Source organism: Aythya fuligula, chromosome 3 (genome assembly GCF_009819795.1).
Source record: "Aythya fuligula isolate bAytFul2 chromosome 3, bAytFul2.pri, whole genome shotgun sequence".
NCBI lineage: Eukaryota > Metazoa > Chordata > Aves > Anseriformes > Anatidae > Aythya > Aythya fuligula.
The window spans coordinates 16,316,227-16,332,844 of NC_045561.1; the positions used below are offsets into that span (position 1 = coordinate 16,316,227).

Here is a 16,618-nt window from a genome sequence, read left to right on the forward strand (position 1 = left end):
TGCCTAAAACCTGCTCAGGAGTTTTGTTAACTAAACCATGGTAATATCTTGCCAGGGGATAGTAAGCACATGGATAAACAAGTGAAGGAAAATAAATAATTCTATAAATGTTGGGTCCTAATTTTAAGGAATGTTTCTTGAGAAAGTAGATACCTAAGGCGTAGGAGTGGAACAGAGGGGAAACAAGGGAGCATTTCAGGGCAGGAGCTCTCTTTTCCTGTGCCTGTCATAGGACTTACCTGTGGTACTTCACTGTAATAAGTTTATAATCAGACCTATGAAAAGTCATGTTGTTCTCTGTTTATACTAGCCACTTTCCTTTGGGTGAAAGCCAACCTTTGTTGCTTGTAATAGAAGGAACAGCACCTTTCTCTTCTGTAAGAAGCTTGGAGGGTACCTAGATTTACAACACAACCAAGTCTTAAACATGCTGCTGCTAGCCAGAAAGATGGCAGTCTCTGTTTGGCACCACACCTGCTCCTTTTGCGCAGTTGTGCCTGGTTACTTCTTCAACTGACCTGATGCTGATACAGTCATTATACAACCCAACACAGAAGAAGCCATTTACAGTCATTTTATTTGTCTTCATGCCTTTTTGGTTCACTACACTTGTTTACAATACAAATACACTATTCAATACAAAATACTCAATGACCATATGGTAGTATTTTTCTTCATAGTATCCCTGAAGTGCAGGCCCTTCCTTTATCAACAGTGTTGCATAAACTACTGTACATGAGACAGACATTCCTATAATGAAGCTTTGTTACTAGAAGAAGCCAGGTGCAGACAATTCAGGCAATTTCCTGTGATGGGTTTAACTTTGGGACAGATGCTTTGTGATGTCTTTGCAGCTGTGAAAGGCTGTTTTATGCTATTCCTATGTCAAAGTTCTTGTCCCCAAAAAGACAGGCTCAGTAAGAGGAGCAAACGTGCAAAATTCAATCCTTCATATTCTATTTCAGACCTCTTACCTCTTGTCTAAACATTTGTGCCCAGTGGTGCTGCAGTTACTTTCACACTGAGCCTTTGTCCTTTTGTGAACACACAGGAGTGAAGTGAAGCAAGTGGACCAGTGACATTACACCACTGAAAGATGTGACTCGGCCAAATTTACGCAGATTTTGAGCTTTTAGTCTGTGGTACCTGACCTCCCTTCCCTGATACAGCAAAGCCCCTCTCTTGCCACCACTCCTTCTACTGTTCCTTGAGGAAGCAGAACAACCCAGACTTCTGGCCTTTGCTTCATTTCCAAGCACGTGATATGGAAGCAAGGTTCAGTAGTAAAAACAAAGATGAAAGCACAACTGGAAAGGTAGATAAACAGGCATCCTAACCTACTTTACCTTCAGCAGCTTACAAATCAGCACAGAGTCAGAAAATCTACCTAACATCTACAGGAAACAGATAACATCTACAAGGAAACAAGTTGTTTTCAGAGTATGAGAGTGGTAGCACAGGATTTTCATATTCATTCTTTATATCCTGTAGATCGTACTGCTTCCTGCTTTTCCACTGCAGCATGAGACATACATAAGACTGGAATTTAAATATTGACAACGAAAAAGTTTAACAGTTTAAAAGCAAGTTCTGTACTTGCTTTTACATTTTACAATTTATGTTGTCTCAATAAATTGTACTAACAATTAAAAAACAATGGACAAAATTTTGTAAGAGATTGTAAATGACTTCAACTGTTTCTTCTACAATACTGTAAGCCTAGCGTGGAAGGGTTTAAGAAGGGGATTTACACATGCTGGGATGCTCTTTGGTCTGTAACTTAAGCCCATGGCTCACTGGAGCTTTCAGAACTGATCAGGTGTATCTTCCCAGACACAGAAATTTGGTATTTGTACCTCAAATAATTGACTGGACAAAATGCTTTTGCTAGTGCTTTACATCCAAAAGAAACAGGCTAGAGAGCCAAACTGGTAGAAAGTGAAATACAGACATGGACACTGACTGCTTCCAGTTATAACAGAAATGCTATAATAAATTCTATTAGATATCTTCTTGTACAGAATTTAAGGTACTGTCTCATCATTAACAACTATGACAAGTTACTCAGCTCCTTACAGACAAACGGAGTCCATTACCTCTAAAACATCATCTGCTAGCTCCCCCCAACCTCTGCCTGGAAAAGACAGTTATTTTTTTTCCTACCTCTCTGGACAAACCCCTGCTGGTAATTCTTCAACCCAGGGCATAACTGCAGGGTAACTGCTGCTACCGCATGCGTACTGCTACATGAAGCAGGACTTCATAGACAGATAATTCCTGTCACAGCCCTTCAGATAATTTTGGGTGGGACAGCAATAAAAAGTGAAGTTCAAGTTGCTAACTTAGCAATAGAGGAAACTGGGTTTATTATTAAGGAAAGCTTTCTTTACAACATCCCGGTGGTTGATATAAATAAAATGGTGTTTTAATACTGAAATCCTGGAATGATTTCAGCAACAGGACATACATTCATTCATTTGAAGTTAATGCAATCAGAAAGTGACCAGGAAACTGTCATTGATGCAGCCTGCATGGAAGTGGGAGAGAACCCTTTGGTCCAGACAATTAATTCGTAGAAATAATTCGTCATTGATTCTAAGAAACAAGACATGCAAAATCTCCAAACTTTGTTTCTGAGTATCGCATTTTGATCAGCATCAGTACTTACAGAGCAGTTTGTGCAAACTGGAGCTTGGAGCTTAGACAGCAAACTGGTACACAAAACTAAATGCTCACTGTGGACGAGCTCAGAGATGTTGTTTTTTTACATTAAAAAGAAGTACAAACTGGAGTTCTAAAGTCCTCTGCATTTCAAGTGTTAAGAGGCAGGGGAGGGTTTTTTTTTTTTTGAAAAGATACACAACAACAACAGAAAACACCAAAGCCAACAACAAACTAAACAAAAACAACCAAAAAAAGCATTTCATTTTGGAGACACGAAGGAAGCTTACTTAAAGCCAACTGCTAGTGCAAGAACCATACCCAGTGGACTGGAGAATTTCAGTAGTAATTCACCATTTTGCCTGACCAGTTATCTTCCTCGCATATTGCATAGGTAAGAAGCAGTAATGTGCTCCTTCATCGTTTACAATGTTCACTCTTTGAGACTATTTTGTTCAAACTTTTATGATAATGTAACTGCACAGCACAAACAGCAGCGTAGTACACATGCTATCACCATGGCTGGAGAAAGCATGCTCCTTAAGCATGCGTCACATTTTGCTGCTCGTTCTTTTAAGCTTCTCTAAGAATGCTACATCATAACCTGGTAGGTTATCTGCATTTCTGCGGCAGCAGAGCTGCTGCCTCAGATATAAGAGTAATTTCAACTCAACAAAGATCATTAACTTTCAATGTTTTTGTTCTTCTGTATTCTGTAAGAATACCCGTCAGTACACAGTTCAGATTCTGTCCTCAGTCACACATAAGAGGCAGGACAGCAAAAACTCTACTCCTATGCAAAGATGAGCTACAGAAAACAATGAGGAGCTGCAACCCATTCGAAAATGAGAAAGCAAGAATATTCAAATGAAAATTGCTATTATATGTGAATAATATTGTGGTGCAAGAAAATTCTCTGATAGTGCTTACCTGCTGAATTAATCAGCTTTCCTGAGACTCCACAAACCTACCTCATTGACTTTACTGAGGTAGAAAGAGTGGCCAGTGTGACACTAACACAGTCTTAAGCTAGACAGACTCCTTCTCCAGTGGCTAGCGGCATGAATAGAACTACAAACATAGCGACCTCACCAATCACAAATATTTTCTTAATTCAAGCTAAAGCAGCCCGCATACAGCAGCAGAACACCCAAAGGTAACCTTAGTTATCACCACCAAGCTCATGCAGCAGCGGTGCAATGGATCACTGGCAGCTCCTCACTCAAGCTTGTCAACACAAGAGCACATCTCCATTAACTGACTACCACGCACAATTTGGCATTATTGCAAAGAAATAAAATAGTTCTACATACCAGAGATGTGAGAAAAGCAGGTTAGGAGAGAACACTACTTCTCTCTGTGCTCCTCCCTTACCCCCAGTTACTTTTTTTTTTTTTTTTTTTTTTTAAGGGCGGTGTCCCAAACCAAGCCCTCTGATTGCCAGCTGCATATCTCAAAGGTTAACGGCATGTAAACGCAGATACTGGTTGGTTTGCTTAAGCAGACAGAAAGCTTACCTCAATATTTGGAGCCAGGGCCAGATTCAGAATTACTTCACTGAAGGAAGAGTCTTGGCCTGAAGAACACCTTCATATTCCTTTGCTGATGCCTCAGAAGACTCATTTCTATAGAAATAGGCACCTTCTTTTCAGATAATTTTCATTAGTGCTCTAACAGCTCCGTGCACCTGTGAGTTAAAGTTACTAATGCACATCTTTACACGTGAATCATTTCCTACATCTATGTTTTGACAATACAGTTACTGGAATGTTTTTCATGCACAAGGTGTACAAATGAATCAATACAGCGTTTGCTTTTAAATCACGATCATATACATATTTTGTTAAAAAAAACAAGGGCTTTAAACCCTTCAAATAGAAACAGTATCTGGCATCTGGAGTGCGGCACAATGTCAATGGCCTTTGTGTTGTTCTTGCTTGTACATGGTATGTGAAAGGCTACTTTAAACCTCTGAGATATGCAGATGGCTGTCCATTTTCAGGGCACAGCTGAAGTTTCTGTCATAATCACGGTCCTTTAAAGCTTCACTTCGGTTCCACGTGACATGCACAAGTTGTGATGAAGGACATTCCTACTTCTGTAGGCCAGAAGGAATTTTACAGGGATTTACTCAGTTTTAGCGCTTAAGCACAGGAGAAAAACAAACAACACAGAGAAAACCAACAACCGCCCCCACCAAACCACAATGCCTCACAGCATCTCACCCGTCCTCTATGCTTCCTGTTGCTTCTTTCAAGCAATTCAGTACGACCAGGCTTTCTATTGCCCTGCTATCCCACCATAACTACTATACATTCAAGGACTTTCAACGACTAGGCTGGAGCTGGAGCACAACTTGGGAAAGTGCCATTGTGTCACCAAAGTTGTCTCCTGTCTCACTTTGGATGAAGGATGCTCTCTACCCAAACCCACTAAAACCTCTGCCAGCTGCAGGTGCTCTCCAAGCATTCCTTAGCAACAACAAGTTTGGCACGGAAAATCCCAGACCTGAAACACTCAAGGCAGTGAGCTATGGCTTTACGCTTAAGCAGAGAATGCACAACTAAGAAAAGCTCACAGGAAGGGCATGACAACAACCATGCGTATGAGTTAATGCGATAGGAAGCTGGGCCTCGCAGTTAACATTTGTTTCCTTTCTCTTCCCGCCCTCCCCCTTGTTTCTTTTACTGTACTGGGGCTCTGGTGATTTGAAGCCTCTTGGGTTATTTGAAATTACAGCTTTGAAGGTGGCACTTTTGGAGCAAGTTGGCACAAATAGAAGGTAATGCTGTCACGTCCCTTGCTTGTGGCGTACTGGGTAACAGGACATCTCCTCAAGGCTTGGGGCCACAGGTGGAAAAGTCAAGAGGGTAGAGGGCTCTCAAGGCCCATGCTGGGTTATGTGGCTCTTGTTTCTAAGGGCGGGGTCCTCGTAACTGCTAGCACAAGGTGGCGTGGAGGCTTCCAAAGGTAAGCCCTGCTGTTGGTATCCGTAGTTGACATTCCCACAGGGGAAGTGACGGAGCCTAAAGAGAGGCACTTCTTTAACACTCGCTGTTAGGGAAGATGGCTCTAATAGCAGGGAGGAGCCTGGTAGCCTGCCAGTCACAATGTTGGGCCCCACAGTACAGTTTCCTTCGTGTCCCAAATTCTCCCTCTCAGGCATCTCTTTCTCCAGCAGAGGATTGTTTCTGCTGGCCTGCTTCTCCGCAAACCAGGAACCATAGGTTGGATTCCAGAGGTTGGTGGGCTTGTTTCTGGAGCCCCGGCCTTTGTGCAGCTCAGAAGGGGGGTTGGACTGGGTGTAGGCCATGTTGATATGTCCCCCAGCTGAAGCTGACTGCACCTTCCCAGGGACTGGCGGTTCCAAGGCTCCCGCTTTCCCTAAAGCTTTTCCAGCAGTGATGGCTGATGGCAGGGGTGGTGGAGATGGCAGAGTTTGCTTGTCATCTTTTCTGTCTTGGTGTGCAGAAACCAAGAGAGGAGGAATTCCTTCTGGGTCTTCTGGGTGTATCGCTACCTTCTCTTCCTCTTCAACTGACGGGCCATATTCTACTGGCAAAGCAGTGTTGACGACATCTGGATCCTGCAGGAGAGACGAATAAGAATTTCTCCATGTCTGCTGCCATCACACATACTCAGACTCATTAAAAACCTGAGACATCTGACAACTGTCATTGCTATGATCAGAGACCACCTTTCCCAGACCATCTACAACCTACATTCCACGTGCAGAGGAAGCTGACAGTGTAATTAGCCATGAGAGACAATGGGATACCCATAAAATTAGACTCTTAAAAAAAATAGAGCAACACTAGAATTTACCACAGAACAGCAGAGAGCAAAAAAACAATGAAAAACATTTTTTTTTTTTTAATGTCCAGCCGATTTTCCTGTGGGGATGTTGTTTTGGAATCTATATTGTCTCAAAGTTCATAACATTCTCAGTTAATCTTGAGAAAGTTTCAGCCATGAATGTATTGCCTCCACTCAACAGGGAGGAGTGAGAAGGCAGCACTGACAGATCCTTTGAAGCCCAAATCCACAGATACAGCAGCTTTGAGCTATTTAAACAGTTTTGAAAATTAAACTGAGAGAAACATGGTGATCTGGGCAATCTTTAACTATTGCTAGACACCAAGGCAATCTATACGTAACAGAAAACACTGCCTCTCAATCCCAGGATCCAAACACTCATGAAAAACTGATCAAGCCTCCCAAACAGTGAGGGAAAGCAAGGTGACTGAGAAGAATAATTGCATGAAGTGACACAACAAACCCATACTGAGGCAGGCAGCAAAACATTTTCCAAGCTATTCTGCTCCATACTAGTCTGCTAAAAATGATGGTAAAAAAATCTGTGTCTTCATAAGCAGGAGAGATATTTGGTCTGCTATTTGTAGAGCTGTGTAACCATACACCCTTTTGGACATGAAAGACAGAAGGATCAACCACCTGATGGGGCAAATGTCCCATCAGCTGGTCCCAGGCTGACATCAGCCTTCCTGGACTGATGACTGCAGTAATGCAGTGCCACCTTCTCATCTCACACTCTGGCTTGCCTAAACTCTTCATCAGCTGGAAACGTCTTCACCCATCTCATGGGAGATGAATGAACAGATACCTGAGTGCAGTACTCGATCCTCTCCAGTATTATGGCAAAGTTTGGCCTGTCTTCAGGCTGGTGCTGCCAGCACTGGGTCATAATGCGATACCTGAAAGAGCCGAACAAGAGATCTCATAAATGGCAGATCCTGCTGATACTTAACAGGTAGTCACTGCAGAGTAGAAACCATAAGCACATGTTGCCACTCTCATTAATAAAGAGTACTCTGCATTCCCCAAAGACAGACACCCGATGTACTGGTAACCACTGAAATGTGGCCACCAGTGGGGTGAAATCTACAGCCCATTAGAGAAATAACCCATTTGCCTGAAATTCTTGGGCAATTCATTAAAGGTAGGCAGGGGCACAGGCACTGGAACCCAGTTTTTCCTACCTGTGAACAAGCTTACACACTTGCAGTTTTACAGTCAGTCTAGGACAGAAATATTGCATGACCTTTGACCAAACAAGCAGTATCCTGTACTTTTCAAAGGGGTCCTGAATTCTTCTCCGAAGAAAACAGAAAAATTACCTGGCAGAGAAGTCACTGGCAATCAAAGTGCAATAAGGGAGACCAGCCAAGATAAAATCAATCTCAAAAGTCATTAACTTTTGACTAGAGAACAATATTCAAACCAGAAGTGTATTTGTATGAATGCATCAAAGTTAAAATCTCATACACAGGGCCAGGGCAGTTTTTAGGTGGATCCATCCTTCCTCCATTGGTTACAAATTCCAGAACCTCTTGGTTACTTTTGCTAGGGTAGGGCATGTATCCCAAAGAGAATATCTCCCAGAGCAGTACACCAAAGGACCTGAATACAGAAGAGAAGGAAACCAAAATGAAGGAGACAGGAATGACCATCATCAATGAGGGGTAATGAAATAGACGTACAGTCAGCACCGCTCCTTGCAGTCCATGCTCAATGTGGAAGTCACTGCTGCAGGATTTGGACATACTAAATTCTATAGTTGTAATGGTAGATTTTGAATTATTTTAAGAATGCTAATAGTTGACTGGTGAGTTGAGTCTACAATATAGGTATGTAAATCTGGTTGTTTTGCTCTTTTACTCAGCACTGCTCAACTAGATGTAACAAATGTGAAAGACTGTACTTTTCTGAGACATCAGCCACTCAGCAGTAGCCTGAACACTAACAACAACCTTTTCCTCTTCTGTAAGCTCCACTTCATGAAGTATGCCAGTGAATCCCCACTGATGCTCTGAGTCCCCTAAATTCCCATTTGTACCTCAGAGAGTAGGAAAACAGGAAAACTTTCCCTAGCTAACAGCAGTCCTGGGCTTGTGGTGTGGCTTGCAAAGCCCTGAGTCCAGAGGAGGGCCACAAAGGTGATCAGAAGGCTGGAGCACCTCTCCTATGAAGAAAGGCTGAGAGAGCTGGGGATGCTCAGCCTGGAGAAGAGAAGGCTTCAGGGAGACCTCAGTGCGACCTTTCAGTACTTAAAGGGGGCTTAGAAAAAGGATGGAGAAGGACTCTTTACTCAGGTAGATAATGACAGGACAAGGAGGAATGGTCTTAAACTAAAAGAGGACAGATTTAGATTAGACATTAGGAGGAAATCCTTCATTGTAAGGGTAGTGAGGCACTGGCACAGGTTGCCCGGAGAAGTTGTGGATGCCCCATCCCTGGAAGTGTTCAAGGCCAGGTTGGATGGGGCCTTTGCAGGGGTTTGGAGTTGGACAGTCTTTAAGGTCCCTTCCAACCCAAGCCATTCTATGATTTTAAAGCAGTGCCTACATCTGCCTCACTCTTCCTTCCCTGCCTGCTTGCTTCCTCAGCAGCACCTGCCTTTGCTGACCTTTCTGTTCCCTCATGTTCTCCAAGATTAATGGCTCTGAAGGACCTTGCTTTTTTTTTTTTTTTTTTTTTTTTTCTTTTTTTCCTAAAGGGAAAATGAATAGGAATGTGTTTTTTACAAAATATTGAGACCTTACAAAAAAAGTTACAGTAGACAGGCATACACACATGCACACACAGATGAAGAAGTAAAGGAAGCAAACCATGTGTCTGTTTTTGATGTAAATATCCCTTCCATGAAAGCCTCGGGAGGCATCCATTTGACAGGCAACATTGCACACCCACCCTTCCGATAGTAGCTGGCTCTGCAGAGAACAAGAAAAACAGAGTCAGCCATGAATTCAGAAAGTGTTATTAATTCAGGATTTGTAAAACTATGAATATTAACATTATCAGCTGGAGGACAGACTAATTTAGGCAAAGCAGCATGGCAGAGAAAATGCTGAAGAGGCCTGTTTCTTTTCAAAAAAACAGTGGAAATGGGCAGGCTGTGTAAGGACTGCTTTGCAACCTCCCTCACCTTAGGCTTGATCCAGTGAACCTGAATTATCCTTATCTACATGCATACTCAAGTGACTTACTCACATAGTAAGTTGCTGCTGGCAAAGCAATTATCCTGCACTTAGCCACAACAGGGTCTCCACCTCATCTCACAAGTCATCACCTCAAGCATCCCTATCAAAAATAAACAAAGCTTTTCCCAAATATACCCAGTCTTCAGCACTGCAAGTGGAATCCAAAACCCTTATTAAGACCAAGAAACAACAAGGAGAAAGTTTGGCCATTATTACCTGGGACAGGAGATAGAAAAATCACTTCTTATGCTCCTGAGACAGAAGGTACTTCAGTTGTTTTGTGATTTTCACTTAAAATAAAACCTACCAGCCCCAAGTCTTGTGCTGTTGGTTACAGTAGACTGCTCATGCAAGTCAGTATCACTGTTCATAACTATGCAGCCTGAGCATCTGAAGGGTATTCTCAGACACTGAAACGTGCAAACTTCAAAAGCAACTCTGAAAACTCAGCACCAAAGCATTCATCTTGACAGGTGGTTCTGCTGACTGTACGTGTGTTACAGATGTTACTTTTTCCCAGCAGAGTCTGATATGACAGAGGAGCAGGGTCTCTTTGTGAAAAGGGAGATAGGGAAGAAAAAAAGAAAAAAAAAAAAAGGCAGTTCTCATACACTTGGTTTTTGAAAGTAGAACTCTGTTAGCATCACCTCAGGCTGTCATACTGGCAGACCTCAGGCTAAGCAGAGGCAGGCCTGGCTTAGTCATTGCACAGAAGAATCCCCAAGCAGGAAAAAGAGAAGCTGAAGCTCTAGAATAAACAGTGTATGTGACTGAGTACAAGGCTTTTCTTCCTCTGAGTCAGAGGCGAATCAATTCCCCAGCACAGCAGCACATGGTGGTATAGCTAGAGGTGCTATTTAGAAGATGAGATATCAGACTGCAGCCCTGACTGCTCATGGTCATTAAAGGCTTCCTGATGACTCTTGCAACATCAGAGTAGTTAACCCTGTGTCCTGGCTGAATTCCAGCTTGGATGATTACATTTCTCTAACCTTCCTCTGCACCTTCCTCCTTTACCTGCATTAAATTGCAGAGATTTACTGATGCCACCAAACCAAAGGGGGAGAGGTAGTATCAAGCAGAGGGATTAAACTCAAAAAGATTTAGGGTCACAAAACAGAAAGGCACATTAGTGCCATTCAGCGTGGAGAAAGTACAGGCAAGAAACTGTAGACAGTGTATGAGAGAGAAGAAAAAAGCCTTCCATAGCCATGAGGCTTCATTACACAGAAGAAAGCTCTCAGGGAGTGCGAAAAGTCTCCAAAGCACAGTTCAAATACAGGTGAAGGCAAAAAAAAAAAAAAAATTAATATATTAGTTGGGATTCATTGGGGTTGGGTGTCTCCACTCTTGTCTTGCTAGAGTTAAACACAGCAGCGTGGGAGCTTGCTGTCCTACATGAACACTGCTCATCTCTCATTTTAGCGAGCTTCCACTTGTGGATACCCTTGGCTTTAGCTGTTACCTGTATATATCCCGGGCCATGCCAAAGTCTCCAATTTTAGCCACTCTTCCAGGCCCTCGGCAGGTAAGGAGGCAGTTCCTGGCAGCAATATCCCTACAAGAAAAGGCAAGAAAACCAAGAGTGAGAAAAGAATCATGTAATCATTTAATAATTTTGCAGAATAGTACCTATTTTCCTGAGGTGTAGAGACCACCCAGAAAAGTCAGTGTTTATGGGTAACTAGAGATGTCCCAAATTCTAATCTTCCACAACAGTTTGAGCAGTTCCACTCCTTAAAGACTTCCTCCTTAAACTTCACTTAATTTCTCCAGGGAGTTGCAAGCAGTGCAGCTGATTTCAGCAATGTACCAGTCCTAGCATCAAGATATCTGGGGAGTGATCCACTGACATGCTCCTACCATGCCAGTTCAAATGTTGTCAGACAAGCACCGTACTATCAGAGACAGGAAGAACAACATGCAGGTAGTGTTTTGGAGACAGGTATGGGCCTGAATCTGTGCATGCAGGTAAAGCTCCATCTCTGCTGAGCTGAAGTACACCCTGAAATGTGAATAATGTGGTGGCATCCCTTGTGGATAACTCAGAAAAGCAAACTACAGTCTGGCCATAGCAACTTCACAGCCCCTTGCAAAGCCACATGCTGGAACTGGGCTCTTCTGATGTAGGCAGAGTGGCCACGCACTTTCATCATAAACAGCAGCAGTACAGGACTAGTGGGAGCCACAGAACAACTGCTGACAGCTTTACCTCCCTCCTGTTCTGCAGGAGCAGGTAACAGTAGTCACAAGGTGTACTTCTGGCTGTACTTGTACAGCTGTTCTTCAGGAGGGAGAAGAAAAGGGCTCCAGGATGAACAAAAAGACGCTAAGCAAAATTCACAACGGGGAGGGCTTTGAAGACTTCTGTCACAAGATTGCATTTCCCTTTGCCAAGTAGCCAAACTGGCTGCATAAGTGCAGGCACTAAAAAAAGAGCTCAGGATCTCTGATAAAACTACAGACCTTTGCAAACTGATCTACAGCAGCATTTCTGTTAATTGCTTCTATTGTTCTGATTTTATCTGCCTTGCTTAAAGTTGTTCAGCCACTAGAGAGCAGCAGGACATAAACATATCAAACAGGGCATTAGGAGTCCCTCTGGCCTGTCTGCAAGTCATGCCCTTGCTGACACTGATGCCTTCACCTACCTGTGAATGAAGTGGTTCTCCTCCAGGTACTGACACCCACAAGCAATGTCACGAGCCACATGGAGCAAGTCCAGCATGGAGAGGGAGGAAGGCTGGTTCTGCCAAAAGACAAAGGACAAATATGGCTTAAAAGCAAGAACACAGCATGATTGGTTGTTGATACAACACAGGACACGCAGGCATGATGTCATACAAATCCCAGACAGAATCAGAACAGCTGGATGCAATTTCCCAGCTCCATCAGGATTCTCCTTTAAGGTTCTCCCTCTGTTTTGCAAGACACAAATGGATTTCCCCCAGTTCTCATGGGAGACACTTCTGAATTTTCAGCATGATATTTTTTTTTTTGAGGAGGTATGTTGCCTCAACAGGTCCTCAGACACTTTCCTTATATCATTTCTAGTTCTTCTCCGAAGTCACCTTCAACATTGAGAATGACATTTTGTATAATGGCATGAGTCACATTTACTCTTTCCCTCCTACACATCCGTGTAGGTTTTATCTTGCCCCTCAGAGCATTGACACAGGTTTGCTTAGCCAATGGCTATGGAAGATGAGGGCTGCTAACTGCCTCTGCCTCTGATGAAGTCTATGGCCTTAGCCAGCAGGGGACAGGTGCTTTTGTGAAAAGGGCAGGCTGAGCAACAGCTCACATAGTGGGCTGAAACCAAACCACCAGCTTCTGCTCTGAGGTGTTAACCAGTGATCCCTGTGGCCAATCCTGTGGGGGAGGAGGGAACTAATTCTGCCAGAGGGCAGACAACAAACAGCTGGGTGGCAGTGATTGCTTATTCCACAGCAGCCATTTGCCTGGTAAGTGTTTATCTGGGGCCTTAGATATTTGACTAAGCAAACCTCTCCCACCCTCTCTCTGTTGATGCTTACCATTCTGCCCAGTGCTCAAAAGGCACACTTGTGCATGGGTCTCTCCTACTGATGAACAAGCCAGCACCAGTTCTCCAGTAATAGAGACTGCTGGATCTACCAGCCTGTCTGCTGTAGTTGTAAAGAAACTACTCAGAATGATGTGGTGCTGAGCCACTTGCTCTAAAGCACCAATAACTGGGACTGAAAATATGTCCATGCTCTGCAGCAAGCTCTGCAGGCAATAGCTAAACACTGGACATTATCTAAACCTAAAAAAAAAGTCCTCATGTTTTCTTAAGAGGTTAGGAAAGACCTGGCCTCAGTGCTTGACTAATGAAGTAATTGAAATAAACAAAGCTTGTTTTTTCTGTGGTGTCATAAAACAAAATGACTACATATCACCTGCCTACACGTTATTGTTTACTCAGCATACTTCACTGCATATATATACATACATGCTTCAGTGATTCTTTAAAAGTCTGGACTGTCGTGTGTCCCCCTCCCCCCCCCCCCCCCTTTTTATGCAGCATAACCATTTCCTAAAAACATGAAAGCCTCTCCCCCACCCACCAAACACTGTCTGGGGGAGGGAAGAATCGTCTTTTCACCTCTCTGAGTTGAAGTGACTCACCAGCTCCAACAGAGCTACCGGAACAGAGGATGCCGGTGCCTTCCCCTCCCACCCCCCCACCCTTCAGGGAACAACCAAGGGGAAATGAATACCTCAGACTACCCATTCCTCTACATCTGAGCAAGGCTCAAAAACCTGAAGTGAAAGCTGAGCAAAAATCCCCGTTCTTTACTGCGTAATCAACTGCAGACCTGAGCTATGCTGCAAGGCAGCCTGTACCTTGAAAACACAAGCTGATTTGACCAAGGTAGCTTTTCTCTCCCTCTTTCTTTTTCTTTTCCTTCCTCTCTCCCTCCTTGGATGAATTCCTTCCACCTTTTATGTTGCTAAAACAGATGTGACTGCCCAGGCAAGGATGCTTTAGCCATGTAATTTGTTTGAAAAATGAAGGGTTTGGATTCATTTTGCAAGAGATGCAGCCTTGAGGCAGCAAAGAATTCACTTCACAGCTGTTTACATCTTTTGCTCCCTAGATGAATGGACAGTGCTCAGAGCAGGGGGCATGTTAGAAGCACTAATGTGTCACTGATGTGACACCTTCCTTCGGCAGCTAAATCTTGCAAAAGGTGAATGAAATTCTGTGTATTGTTCACTGTAATCACTGCTCTGTGCAACAGGCTGCACAACACAACAGGAAACTAGGATTTATCTTCCAGAATTGTTCTTTGATTGCTTTGCTATGAGTGAGAAAAACTGGCACTGAACTTCTTAGAATGGACAATTCTGCAATGCTCCTATTTCAGGCATCTCTGGATCTACCAGGACTGCCTCTATCCAGAAGAGAGGGATGGAGGTATCCTGTAATGGATATGAACTTCATTACAAATGGAATGGAGAAACCCCTCAGGGCTGGGTTTTTCTGGACCCATGGAGAAGCTTGAATCTGAAACTTACAGTCGGCCTGGCTGACATAAACTGACAATTTTCCACATGAGTGACTTGAATTGTGTTGGGCAAGCCATCCCAATGCCTAGCCATTCTTTCTGAGAAGAAATGTCTCCTAATTTCCAACCTAAACCTCCCAGCTGCAACTGCAACTTGAGGCCATTCCCTCTAGTCCTGTCACTAGTTACCTGTGAGAAGAGGCCGACCCCCAGTTCCCCACAGCTTCCTTTCAGGTAGTTGCAGAGAGCAATGAGGTCTCCCCTGAGCCTCCTCTTCTCCAGGCTAAATAACCCCAGTTCCCTCAGCTGCTCCTCGTAAGTCTTGTTTTCCAGACCCTTCACCAGCTTCGTAGCCCTTCTCTGGACATGTTCCAGGGCCTCGATGTCCTTCTTGTAGTGAGGGGCCCAAAGCTGAACACAGTACTCGAGGTGTGGCTCCACCAAACCAGAGTACAGGGGATGATCACCTCCCCGGTCCTGCTGGCTGCACCATTCCTGACACAGCCAGGATGCCGTTGACCTTCTTGGCCACCTGGGCACACTGCTGGCTCATGTTCAGGTGAGCATCAACCAGCACCCCCAGATCCTTTTCCTCTGCACAGCTTTCCAGCCACTCTGCCCCAAGCCTCCAGCGCTGCATGGGGTTGTTGTGGCCAAAGTGCAGGCCCCGGCACTTGGCCATGTTGAACCTCATCCCATTGACCTCTGCCCATTGACCCAACCTGTCCAGGTCCCTCTGCAGGGCCTTCCTACTTTCCAGCAGATCGACACTTCCCCCCAGCTTGGTGTCACTGCAAACTTACTGAGGGTGCACTCAATTCCCTCGTCCAAATCATCAATAAATATATGAAAGAGGATGGGCCCCAACACAGACCCCTGGGGAACACCACAGGTGACCGGTCACCAGCTGGATTTCCCTCTGTTCACCACCACTCTCTGGGCCCGGCCATCCAGCCAGCTTTTAGCCCAGCACAGAGTGTACCTGCCCAAGCCATGGGCTACCAGCTTCTCCAGGAGAATACTGTAGGAGACCGTGTCAAAGGCCCTGCTGAAGTCTAGGTGTACTATGTCAGCAGCCTTTCCCTCATCCACCAGGCAGTCACCTGGTCTTAGAAGGAGATGAGATTGGTCAGGCAGGACTTGCCTTTCATGCTGGCTGGGCCTGATCCCCCAGTTGTCTTGCACATGCTGTGTGATTGCACTCAGGATGACCTGTTCCACAACCTTCCCTGGCACCGAGGTCAGGCTGACAGGCTTGTAGTTCCCCGGGTCCTCCTTGCTGCCCTTCTTATAGATGGGCTTCACATTAGCAAGTCTCTGGTCATCCAGGACCTCTCCAGTTGACCATGACCGCTGATAGATGATGAAAAGTGGCTCAGCAATCACATCCACAGGTAGGTAAGAGCAGAGTTTAAAATATGTGTGTGTATATATATATGTATATATACATATATATGTATATAAGATTTTGATTTTATTCTTTAGATAGCGTCTGCAATGCTATCTAGCAAAGGCCAGGCATGAGGCTCCTCTGTGTAACCCCAACAACACTTGTTTCCTATATGACAGATATAGACAATATCCTGCCTCCAGATTAGCCTTCTAGTAATAAAAAACTCTGACTCTCTAAAATGCTGGGAAATAGTAGCTGCATGGATCAGTCCTTTTATAGTTACCTATTTGCCTTGTGTCATCAACTTACTAAATACAATTCAATTTTCTTACCGGTCTAGGCCGTGTCTCTCTCAGGAACGATTTCAGGTCGCCTCCAGCCATAAGCTCTAGCAGGATGAAACGGGGCAGTGCCTGCAAGCTCACTCCAATACAGCGCACAATATTCTGATGATTGAACTTGCTGCGGAGACAGGGAGGCTCAATAATGGATCAGCTTTGATCCAAAAAGCACAATTATAGAAAATAATC

General features: G+C 44.1%; 1 protein-coding gene across 2 annotated transcripts in view; it reads right to left on the minus strand.

Moving 5' to 3' along the window:
• Positions 1–2,889: 2,889 nt before the first annotated feature.
• The window catches only part of ALK (ALK receptor tyrosine kinase), a 64,161-nt gene continuing 50,432 nt past the window's right edge, over positions 2,890–16,618 (minus strand). For both annotated transcript variants that reach the window (XM_032184315.1, XM_032184314.1), the window contains exons 16-22: positions 16,421–16,550; positions 12,314–12,411; positions 11,128–11,220; positions 9,291–9,392; positions 7,948–8,082; positions 7,286–7,376; positions 2,890–6,247 (exon numbers count right to left, since the gene is read on the minus strand). In XM_032184315.1, the coding sequence (XP_032040206.1) occupies positions 5,543–6,247; positions 7,286–7,376; positions 7,948–8,082; positions 9,291–9,392; positions 11,128–11,220; positions 12,314–12,411; positions 16,421–16,550 (1,354 nt within the window). In that variant the 3' untranslated portion in view covers positions 2,890–5,542. The remainder of the gene's footprint in view (positions 6,248–7,285; positions 7,377–7,947; positions 8,083–9,290; positions 9,393–11,127; positions 11,221–12,313; positions 12,412–16,420; positions 16,551–16,618) is intronic.